Below are 12171 nucleotides of genomic sequence, written 5' to 3'. Positions count from 1 at the left end.
TATAGCTGCCATAGATACTAATTCTTCTGATGTATCTGGGCAAAGTAAATTCAAAACCTGCTAGAAAGGATTCACCATTCTAGATGCCATTTGAATATTTATAATTCATTGCAAGAGGTCAAAAAATCAACATAAACAGGAGTTTGTAAGAAGTTGATTCCAAATGGTGACTTGGAGGGGTTCAAGACTTCAGAGGGGAAAGTGTAGAAGTAATGGAAATACCAAAAAAAAAAAAAAAAAAAAAAATACAGGTGGAGTCTGAATACCTAACTAAATTTCTGCAATCTCATGAAATTCCTTGAATGGATGAGGAAGAAAGTGATTTTGAGATGGAATCTATTCCTGGTGAAGATGCTGTGAGGACTGTTAAGATGACAAGAAAGGATTTAGAATATTACATAAACTTAGTTGATAAAGCAGCAGCACGGTTGAGAGGATGGACTCCAATATTGAAAAATGTTCTCCTGGGGGTAAAATGCTATCAAACGGGATCACATCCTATAGGGAAATGAGTGAAAGGAAGATTCAAACAATGTGGCACACTTCACTGTTGTCATAGTTTAAGAAATTGCCATAGCCACCCCAACCCTGAGCAACCACCATCCTGATCAGTCAGCAGCCATCAACATCAAGGCAAGATCCTCCAACAGCAAAAAGATTATGACTCACTGAAATCTTGGATGATGGTTAGCATTTTTTTAGTAATAAAGTATATTTTAATTAAGGTATATACATTGTTTCTTGACCTAATATTGACCTAATAACTATTGTCATAGTTTAAGAAATTGCCATAGCCACCCCAACCCTCAGCAACCACCATCCTCATCAGTCAGCAGCCATCAACATCAAGGCAAGATCCTCCAATAGCAAAAAGATTATGACTCACTGAAATCTTGGATGATGGTTAGCATTTTTTTAGTAATAAAGTATATTTTAATTAAGGTATATACATTGTTTCTTGACCTAATATTATTGCACAACAGACTCCAGTATATTGTAAACATAACTTTTATATGTACTGGGAAACCAAAATATTTATTAGACTCACTTTATTGCAATATTTGCTTTATTGTGGTAATCTGGAACTGAACCTGCAACATCTCCAAGGTATGCCTACAAAGAGCTGGATTGGCCAAGCACTAGGACAATGATTGTAAAGAAAGGATAATGGAACAATTAAATATTACATAATCATCAAAAAATAAAATTTTGCCATTTGCAACAACATGGATGGAACTAGAGGGTACTATGCTAAGTGAAATAAGTAAATCAGAGAAAGATGATATGTGGAATTTAAGAAGCAAGGCAGAGGATCATAGGGGAAGAAAGGGAAAAATGAAACAAGATGAAATCAGAGAGGGAGACAAACCATAAGAGACTCTTAATCTTAGTAAACAATCTGAGGGTTGCTGGGGTGGCGGGGGAGTATGAGGTAACTGGGTGATGGACATTGGGGAGGGTATGTACTGTGGTGAGTGCTGTGTATTGTAAAAGACTGATGAATCACAGACCTGTATCCCTGAAACAAATGATGTATTATGTTAATTAATTGAATTTAAATTTTTAAAAAAAGAAAGAAAGGATAATGGAGAGTTCTTAAAATAATGGACTTTTGGGTATGAACTGAATCAGAAAACTGAAATTAAAAGTTAGGGTAAAATGGGAGGGATCATGTGACAGAATGTGCAATGATCTGACCAAACAGACAAACCAAACAAGGTGAGGGAGAGGTAGCTTGACTAACCATAATTTCTATCTGTGCCATAGGCATGCCATGTCTACTAAATATTCTAATACAATATTAGACTTCTTTAAAAAAGTAGTGGTTGGCCTTCATTAGATAATCACTAACTTCCCTGTGGATACAGAATGGATATTCACTTTAATTTAGCAAAGTATAATCCACACATCAAAAAGGAAGTAACCTAATCTACTCTGGGCTGGGTAAAAGATGTTTGGATGAGCCATTTTAAGAGAGACTCCAATAAAGTATCCAAGGATAGGCAGCCACAATGTAAAATAATCTGGAAGTCATTTCTATTAGGAATAATGGTCATTTTTTTAACCCAAAGATGATGACATAAAAGTTCACATTCATAAGTAGTAAGACAATGGAAAAGGTCTCAGTCATAATGAAGGAATTTCCATTTCTTTATCTTAGGAGTAAAGTGGTACAGAATAATGAAGAGACTCAAAACATGGTCATTCTGGTAAATGATAAAAGACTGGAGTTATAAAGCTAAAAGGTCATAGTATTTCAAGGGGCATCAGCACAGACGTTGAATTCATACAAAAGAATCATAGAAGTTACCATGACATAGCTGGCCCCTATCCTTCATTAGAAGAGCCCCAATGCATTTTATGAATAAGCCCCTGTATGACTCTAATGGGAAATTTTGTTCTGCTGAATATGCTATTAAATGCACTGGAAGCTGTGGAATGGAGGGAGTCGGAGGGGTCTCAGGAAGGAGTGAATAATTTTTAAAAATATCTGGAATTGCACTGAACTGAAAGTCAATAAACTTGAAAAAGAAATATTTAACGCATAGCAAGTACCAGTTCTACAGGAAACAAGGGTCAACTGAAAGTTTCCTCAAATGGTGCAATCAGGAAGAGGGAATTTCAGTGATGAAAAAGTACATGGAAGATGTCTATATTGACCACAATCTGTCTCATCAATGAATGAAAGCCAACTAGAGCCCAGGGGAGTTGAAGTAGCTATGAAATCTTACATCTTGAAGATGACTTTTCTCTTTTGGACTTTGAGCACCACTGTGGCTTTCCAAAGAGGATTTGAGGGATGAGACTACTGATGATGTGACCATTCCACCTAAGGAAAGGAAGCTCTCTGGAGTATGGTGGAAGCCTGCTAGATCTCTCTGTAGCCAGAGTCAGGCAGAGGAAAGATCCACCGACACCTTCTGTCCATGCTTGTTTCCTGAGGCCTTGGGCACTTCTAGTGACAAATGGCTGCTGGGATAGGATTTGAGGTAGTCATGAAAATAGATAGGTTTTATGGCAAAAAATGTCCCATAGCAAAACTGTGATATTCTAAATTTTAAAAAATTGAAAAGATAAGCTCTCTGTGAAATTCAATTCACACGCAGCATGTTCTTTCCCTTTACCTTAAATAAAAGACACGAAAGTGGCTCCATCTCTCCACTGACCTATCAGAGAAAGAGACTTTGGAATCAGAGCTGGGTAACTTACCATGTCCGTTACTAAATGTTTAACAATCTTTCAGTGAACAGTGAAAAAATAAATATTTCTCACCAATTTTAATATGATCTCCAGGTCTGAATTCTAACATATATATGGGGAATTAAAAAAAAAAACAAAAAATAAAAAAAAACATGTAACACACACAAACACACACACACATAATGATCCAAGGGGAAGATAATATAACTTTCCAATATAAATCTTTGGTAGAATTAAAATATCCCATTTTTTAAAGATAGGTAGAAATCAATAGATACAAAGGTCATTTTTCGAGCAAGGAATGACAAGGGACCAACACAACTGGTCACCATTCATTTCATAATGTTTTTGCTTTAAGGAAATTCAAAACAACACTTTTTTGGTATTTGATCTTTACTCACTCAAGGTTTCACATAAATGAAAGAAGTTCACAAATGCTTGGCAGTTCTTACAGACATACACTATGAAGTTTATTGCCTTATACACTATAAGGCAACCAAACTATAAAGACTTTTTCTATCTGCAGAAAGTTCATTTTGAAATAAACCAAAAAAATTCAATCTGCCATGGTACTTTATGTTTTTCTTTCATTTTCTTAATATACAGCATATTCACATCCAACTCTTTATTCAACTTAAGAAGATGCAGCATGATATAGTGGTTAATAGATGAGTTCTAAAATTAGACTTCCTGAGTTAAAATTCTAAATCTACCATTTACTAAATGTGTGACTTTCAGCAGCAAGTCAGGTAACTTCTTTGTGCCTCTATTTCCCTTTCTGTAAATAAAGAGATTAAGAATACATCTCATAGGATTATGGTGAAGATTAAATGAGTTAATATGTTAAAAGCCTTTATAGCAGTGCCCAAAATATATTAGGTGGTCAATAAATCTTAGTTGTTAAGAAAACTGCCAAAACTTTTCCTTATATTCATCTCATTTTTTTTTTTAGGCAAAATTAGACATCCTAACAATGGATGTATTTTTCAAATGAAAGCCTTGTTTAACATGGCGACTCACTACAAACCTTCACTCTTCTGCTTGCATAAAAATTCCTATCTGAGGATCAGTTTCTAGGGAGCCCAACCTAAGATATGTAAGACAATAACTGAGGAGAAAAATAAATAAAATGATGCTTAGGCAAGCATTAAAAATACACCCCCCAAATTTGAGAAATAGTAAATGGTATTTGATTTTTCTGCAGAAACAATGCAGTACTTATTCAGTACTCAAGTGTGGAAACTAGACAGGATGTGGATAGGTGTGAAGATATAGGCAGCAACTCAGTTGTGCTGTTATGTTACATTCTGCCCTTCAAGATTTTCAACAGGTTGATTTTACTTATATGATTCGCAGTTTTCCCTTTTTTATGATGAACATACAATACTTATAAATTTGCAAAATCATAGACCTCTCATTCACCACTTAACTGGTACTTGACACAAAGCAAACAGCATGGCTTTTTCCATTTGAAAGCCACACTTTTTTATTCTCTCAATGTATATATTGAGAGAGATATATTCTCAATATATCTCTCTCAATGTATATTTAATGGCTAGTCCATCAAAATTAAGAAGAATCACATTTCAAAGGTGTCCATATATATAGAATACACACACACACACACTTTCAGGTTTTATTTGAAAATAAAAACCTAGAAGCTTTTGCTCACACTGTATCTTCTGTCTGAACACCTTTTATCTTATGTCAAAATGCCTGCATTTTACCCACATTTTAATTTTAAGATCAAAATACTCCATTAAAAGATTCCCAAATTGCCATGGCTAAAGGTAATTGTTCCCTCTTCTGGCACTTTTTCTATGCATTATATTTGTTAGTGTTTAATTTCATCTCTACAAAAATTCCTTAGGGCTGGAGGAATGTTCTGCTCTAAACTGTATCATTCCTTGCCTCCAGCTTTTATCCAGTGCTTGTCAATGAAATGAAATGAATGAATGAATGAATGAAAGGAATGGAGGAAGATTATTTTGGGGGACTGTTGTTTCCTTTTTGATAAAGCTTGTACAAATAATAACTTAAAAATTTTAAGAGTCAAGAGAATAGCAACTCATATACAAATGCTTGATTTTAAGGAATATAATTAATACCCCAATGAACTATGAATATGGTCTTGTATTTATCGAAAGTTCTTCAGTCATGAAGTATGTTGTGAAGTGAATCTTCAAGAAGCTGTAATAATAACAAGGCACAACTTCTGCTTCAAAATTCCTAAATGCCAGTTCTCAAAAAGAACTATCGAAAGAGTTTGTTTTTAACACGGCTTCCCTGGCCTCACTCCTGATATTCTGTCCCAGTAGATCTTAGGTGGGATGATGGGATGCTCAGCCAGGTATAGGAACAGTTTCTCCGTTCCATGCCAAGAATTTTCAAGGCAGCCCCAATTCTCTGTTTCTCCTTTTAGTTGAAGGCTCAGATAGCTCACATCTCCCTTTTAAGAAACATCTTTGACCATTTCAAATGCCCTCTCTTTTTATGCATATATAATTGTAGTGGTAACTCCCCTTCTAAAAACAGATTAAGTAGGGTGCCTGGGTGGCTTGATCAGTTAAGCATCTGCCTTCTGCTCAGATCATGATCCTGGAGTCCCGGATGGTGTCCCACATCAGGCTCCCTGCTCAGCGGGGAGTCTGCTTCTCCTTCTGCCCTTTGCCCTGCTTGTGCTCTCACTTACTCTCTCAAATAAATAAAATATTTTATAAAAAATGATTTGGTACATGATTAGCACTGTTTTATTCACTGTTTCACTTATTTAACCTCTCAAACCCTAATTCAGTTGTAAGTTCCTACTAGGGAAAGATTAATGAATCCTTACTTCCATTCTGTATCCAGAGTTTGGGCAATTTTACTTACTTTGGATTTAATAAATTATTCTTTGTTTAGGCCAAAAATATTTTAAAATCTTGCAATCACTAAAATAAAAAATAAGAATATTGAATCAGGTTATTTTTTTAAATGAACATCTTATCAACATGAAACTAAAAGGAATAAGGTAAAGAAACACTGCAGAGCAGAAGAATAGCTGAGGGAGAAAGCATCTGTTTGAAACATGAGAGGCCATACCTTTCTACTGTTCAACTTACTAAAGTGAGCAATAGTCATTTTGGTCATTTTTTAAGATACAATAATAAATTCAATACCATTTTGCCCCCAAATAAAGACTATAGGTATGGAAACTGATATACAATTTAGGAAGGATGAATCCAAGTTCTTGAGACATCTGCATTAATCTACAAGCACAGGGATATCAATTCTTGCCATGCACATGAGTGTCTCAGAGATCTATACTTAATGGGAAACCCCCAATTCAATCTGAGTCAGTCACAACTAATCCTGTTGTAGGCAGGGAGACAGAGCAATTCTCCCAGAGACTTTCTTTCTACGTTATTTCTATCCTCATGTCTTGAATGGAAGCTTCCACTAGACCATTCCCTAAACATCAGCTGTTAAAATGAAGTAGTTTGGTTTAGTTTATATGCCCCATGACCCATGTCTCTCAAGCAACAGGCTCAAGAGTCAGGTAAAATCTGTTTCTTCAGATTTTAGGATCAGAGGGTGGAATGGAAAATATGATTTCTAAGAATTTTTGCTACATATAGGTAATATACCATAAATTTCCAGTAAAAGTTTGAGATTCACTCTGAGTAGACTGGCACAGGTTATACTTTCATACTCATGAACAGGAGACAGAATGTTCTCATTGGATAACTTGAACCTAGGGGTCATTTCAAGTTCCTTAGGGAACAAAACATAGACCACAAAATGGAAATAAAGGGCTGTTGGAAAGAGAAAAGAGGAGAACAGATGTTAGAAAAGAGTATCAGTTAAGAATAGGCTGAGTTGCAACCAAAATAACAACCAAAATAATAATGGTTTAAACAAAATAAAATTTTATTTCTCTTTCACATTAAAGAAGTTGGGAGTAAAGGATCCTTAAATGCTGATGGACTGAAATCCTCCTCCAGAATCCTCCAGATTCCAGATTCTGCCATACTTGGTCACAGGGTATACCTAGCCAAAAGGAAATTTAGAGAATGAAGTCTTTATTGTAGGTGACCATATATCCATTTAACAATGAGATGTTTTCTACTTCCTTGGGGAGACAAAAGGATAGACACTGCGACATATATAGCAATCTCCAGCAGGCTGTACAGATTCCTAAGATGACTCCATGATCCCTACCACCTCGTATTCATACGCTTGTGCAATGTCTTCCTCTCGAGTATGGGCAAAAGCTGTGACTCCCTTCTCAGCAACAGAATATGGAAAAGATGGAATAGAGATGATTAGTGTACATGATTGATTTAGCATTTGTCTTGCAGGAGTTTTTCTCTCTTCCAGAAAGAGCTATGAGGAAGTCAGTGGCCATATTGGTAAACATAGCAAGGAACTGAGGGTGGCCTCTAGAAGTTGAAGGTAGCTTATAAACAACAGCCAGCAAAAAAATAAAGCTCTCAGTCCAGCAACTACAAAAGCAAGGAAGGAGAGCCTTTCTTGGATGAGCCTCTGGATGAGAATTCAGTCCTAAATAAAACCCTGATTGTAGCATTATGAATCTGTAAACAGCAGATTCAGCTGTGTCCAGACTCCTGAGCACAGAAACTAAGATAATAAATGTGTATTGTACCAAACCACTAAGTTTGTGGTGATTTGTTATACAATAATAGAAAAATAACACACTGACATTGAAGGCAACCAACAGATGCTCATAATATTGTACAAAAGGCCTAACTCATTCTCTAATTTATAACATGTGTTCAATAAATGTTAGCTGCAATGTTTATCATCATCATCATCACCATCATCATTATCATAATCATCATCATTTCTTAAATCCAGATTTGTCCAATATCATCACCACCTTGCCTCACAGCTTAGCAAGGAAGAAAATCCCAAAAGGGCAAACAGTTCTATTCATATTACTTCTAGACTTTTTGGAAGCAACCAACTTTAAAATCTAATTGGAGTTGAATTTCCATTAGCACTGCACTGGTGATTCTTGTATATCCATCTGCCACTCCATTCCAAGAATTTCCCTCTCAAGGATACAACAATCTTTTGGTCATGCCTCATTGGGGAAGAATTGAAAAGAATAAGATAGGACATAGTACTCTAGGGGTTCAGTTAAGAATTGCAAGGAAGCCTACAGAAAACAGATCCATCACTCTGTGGAGTCAGGCTGAGGGGAAAAGAAGCAATTAGCTAGAGGTTAAGTAGCAAAACAGCTGCTAGAAGACTTGGGTAAAAATGCCACCGAGTAGGAGTAAAATATTGGAAGAATAATGTAGGAGTGAAAGTTATCAATTGCTGTGAAACCTGAATTTATGCATTTTAATATTACCTAGCAGAGTCAATTTGAGCATCTGCTTAATTTCTTGATATGTGACAAGAATACCAGGAGGAATTTTAAAAATTTAAAAAAAATAAAAAATAAAGCACCTTTCAGAGCATTTCAAGATAAGTTTTTTACAAGACCACACAAAACCTGAGCTATTTTAGACAGTAATGTGTTAAAGCAAATTAACTTCCCCTAAATCAAGCAAAGATTTCAAAGATAAGCCATTACATATAATGGAGTGAGGCAAAAAAAAAAAAAAAAAAAAAAGAAATCTACTCTATGAAGTATATAAAATAGAAATTGCTGTTATGAGACACCATAAAATAGTCAATAACTCAAAAGATGATTAAAAATAAACAACATATTAGGGGCGCCTGGGTGGCTCAGTGGGTTAAAGCCTCTGCCTTCGGCTCAGGTCATGATCCCAGGGTCCTGGGATCGAGCCCCACATCGGGCTCTCTGCTCAGCGGGAAGCCTGCTTCCTCCTCTCTCTCTGCCTGCCTCTCTGCCTGCTTGTGATCTCTCTCTGTCAAATAAATAAATAAAATCTAAAAAAAAAAAAATAAAAAAAAAAATAAACAACATATTAGTAATAAAAACCTGGCATGGGGAATATTCTAATAATGGATTTGGGGTTTTTGGCTCATTACAACTCAGAGGTCTTAGAGGGAATATGGTGAGAATAGCTATTATACCAAAATACTGTAGTTTTTGCTTATGCTTATTTTTATAGAAAAAAAATGATGTAAAACAGCATATTTTGTAAGGAATAAAAAGCACCTAATAAAGAAAAACTAAAGTACAGAGATGCTAAAAATGGAAAAGAAAGATTTATTCCAGTAGTATACGGCACTAATTGATAGAAGATATCAGAATAATTACATAAGACTTTAACTACTATAACATTAAAACAATTTTTGAATTCTTAGAATCAATTGTTTTTTTTTTTCCTCATGTGGTTCATATTCTTATTTTACAAACATGGTATATTAACCCCTAAAGTGCTAGTGAATGTACATAGAAAATATTTTAATGTTGTTTCTGTATAGAAAATTCCATTTCTACAGAATTATTTTTTTACTTTTTTTGCTGCAAAATGTGCCCTTATTTCTGACATCAGTGACAGGATAATAACAAATCACAAAGTTACTTCTCATTTTGGAGACAGTCTTGTACAAACAGATACCTAACAGAAACAAGATTGTAGGGACCATTAAACTTCATCAACAAATACCACTGATCCTTGTGGGGGAGGGGTACAAATGAAAAAATATAATTATCACTCTCAACAGAAATAATCAACACTTCATTATATAGCCTACCAATAGTAGGTCAATGTCATCCATAACCAAAAGCCATAGTGTCACCTTCCTGTAAAATATGAGATTACAAATTGAGAGAAAGAAAGAGAGAAAAGTCCAAGTTTTTTCCCCTCTAGATTTAGTTTTGTTTTCCACTTTCCACTTTTGTTTTTCACTTTCCACTTTCAAATAAAATCTTCCAATGTAGTGAACTATTAGCCACCCAAGGACATTTATTAACTCAAAAGTAAATTTTACAAGGTGAGGCGCCTGGGAGGCTCAGTGAGTTAAGTGTCCGACTCTCACTTCCACTCAGGTCCTGATATCAGGACTGTGAGATCGAGCCCCATGTGGGGCTCCGGGATTAGCTCAGTGTGGAATGTGATTAAGAATCTCTCTCCCATGGGGCGCCTGGGTGGCTCAGTGGGTTAAAGCCTCTGCCTTCAGCTCGGGTCATGATCCCAGGCTCCTGGGATCGAGCTCCGCATCAGGTTCTCTGCTCAGCAGGAGGCTGCTTCCTCCTCTCTCTCTCTCTCTCTCTCTGCCTGTCTCTCTGCCTACTTGTGATCTCTGTCAAATAAATAAATAAAATCTTAAAAAAAAAAAAAAAAAGAATCTCTCTCCCCCTCCTTCGTTTCCTCCTCCCCATGCTCTCTTTCTCTCAAGTAAATAAATCTTAAAAAAAAAAAAAAAAAAGTAAATGTTACAAGGTAACTGATTAGGGTTCCTTGTATATTTTTTCCCTCAGGGGAAATGGTGTGTACATATCACAACAGAGAGAATGTGGGTTTCATTGGTTACTATGGGGTTCCAAATAACACTCATTTTAACATATTTATTTTTGATGACTTCTAGGAATTTATTTTTTTTACCATTTTTTACAATCAATCCATAAACAAGCATATCTGATAGCCTATAATAGTTTGTTTCAAAAAATGTCTTTGAGACATTGTGAACAATTTTTTCATGCAACAAAAATAGCGACCCAGATGAAGACTATCATTAACATATCAATATCCAAATGGAAATCAGAACAAACATTTAAGACTTAGACTACAGAAGAAATCAAGGCAAATTTCTGGATCTGGAGATACTGGCATGTTTCTAGTAAAATAAAAATGTTTTATTACTACTCCTTAATACTTAACACTGAACTAGAGTTGACCTGAAATCCTCCAAACTCAACCTATTCTTCCCTACTCTTATGTTTTCTAAATTAGTTTCTTGTACCAGAATGCCATTCTGTACCATCTTTTTCACTTTAAAAAACCTTACACATCCATTTTTTAATCTCAAGTTCACTGCCCATTTTCCATGTCTTCATCCTGATCACCACACTAAAAGTGATCTTTTTTATGGGACAGAGTCTATTTGGAGAAATAAAATGAATTCTAGTGACATCATTTCACACATAGTGCCTTATATTATGACCACTTATTCATGTGTCTCATTTTGAGGATAAAGATTGAATACAAATTTATTTCCACCATAGGAATAAGGACAGTGCCTTGCAAATTGCATTGGAAAGCATGATAAATGTTTATGGAATAAGAGAACGATTAGATAAAATAGATAAAAGAATAAGATGATTAGAAAACACTGAACAGTGTATGCTATCAACCCTAACTAAGCTGTGAATGCAAAGAAGGGAGACATGAATAAAGGTTAATCTGGTTGGTTAATTAAATTTAAATTTTAAAAAAAGGTTAATCTGGTTAATAAAGGTAGTTTGGCAGGGCATCTTGGGGACTGGAGCTGAGGACTGAAAACTGGTAAGTGGTGGGTAAAAGATATTGCAGGCATTGGCATGAGGGAGGGAACCAACACAGGGCAAAATAACACAAAAAGTCAAAGTGAGAAATGTAGCCTCTTTTTAGGATGTGATCTTTCCCAAATTCCCCATAAAATTACAAGATTATTTAGATACAGGAACAGAGTCTCTCCATTGAAATGTGAACTCTCCAAAATGAACAAGCCACCAAAACTGATCAGAGAAATCATCTAGCTACCAAAATAGAATGAAAGGAAATACGAAGTACTCAGAGAATTTATGAAATGCACTGGGGTTGTTACAGACATTTAGAAAGTATTAAGTAATTGAGATCATTCTGTGAATCATTAGGGCTGTTTCCTTTATACTCAATAAGGTACAAGAGTGTGGCAGTTCTATCCTAGCTTGAATCGAATCTGAAAACTCATCTTAATGACAGTTTAGTTACCAGTACAGATTTAACTGAAATTATGTCTCATAATTCTACATCTTCCTTTCAAGAATACTTAAAATCCACATCCTTGTTTCAGATGTGACTAAAA

At 35.4% G+C, this 12171-nt stretch overlaps 1 protein-coding gene across 6 annotated transcripts in view; it reads right to left on the bottom strand.

Moving 5' to 3' along the window:
• The window catches only part of MACROD2 (mono-ADP ribosylhydrolase 2), a 1916992-nt gene that overhangs the window by 1631811 nt on the left and 273010 nt on the right, over window positions 1–12171 (bottom strand). Inside the window, exon 4 of one of the 6 annotated variants that reach the window (XM_080814557.1) lies at window positions 7088–7230. The exons of the other annotated variants lie outside the window; for them this stretch is intronic. Coding sequence (XP_080670683.1) covers window positions 7127–7230 — 104 coding nt within the window. The 3' untranslated portion in view covers window positions 7088–7126. Of the gene's footprint in view, window positions 1–7087; window positions 7231–12171 lie in introns of those variants that run through there. 6 annotated transcript variants of the gene reach the window in all.

The sequence above is a fragment of the Martes martes genome, assembly GCF_963455335.1.
Source record: "Martes martes genome assembly, chromosome: 9".
NCBI lineage: Eukaryota > Metazoa > Chordata > Mammalia > Carnivora > Mustelidae > Martes > Martes martes.
This window is presented reverse-complemented; position numbering and strand designations above follow the sequence as displayed.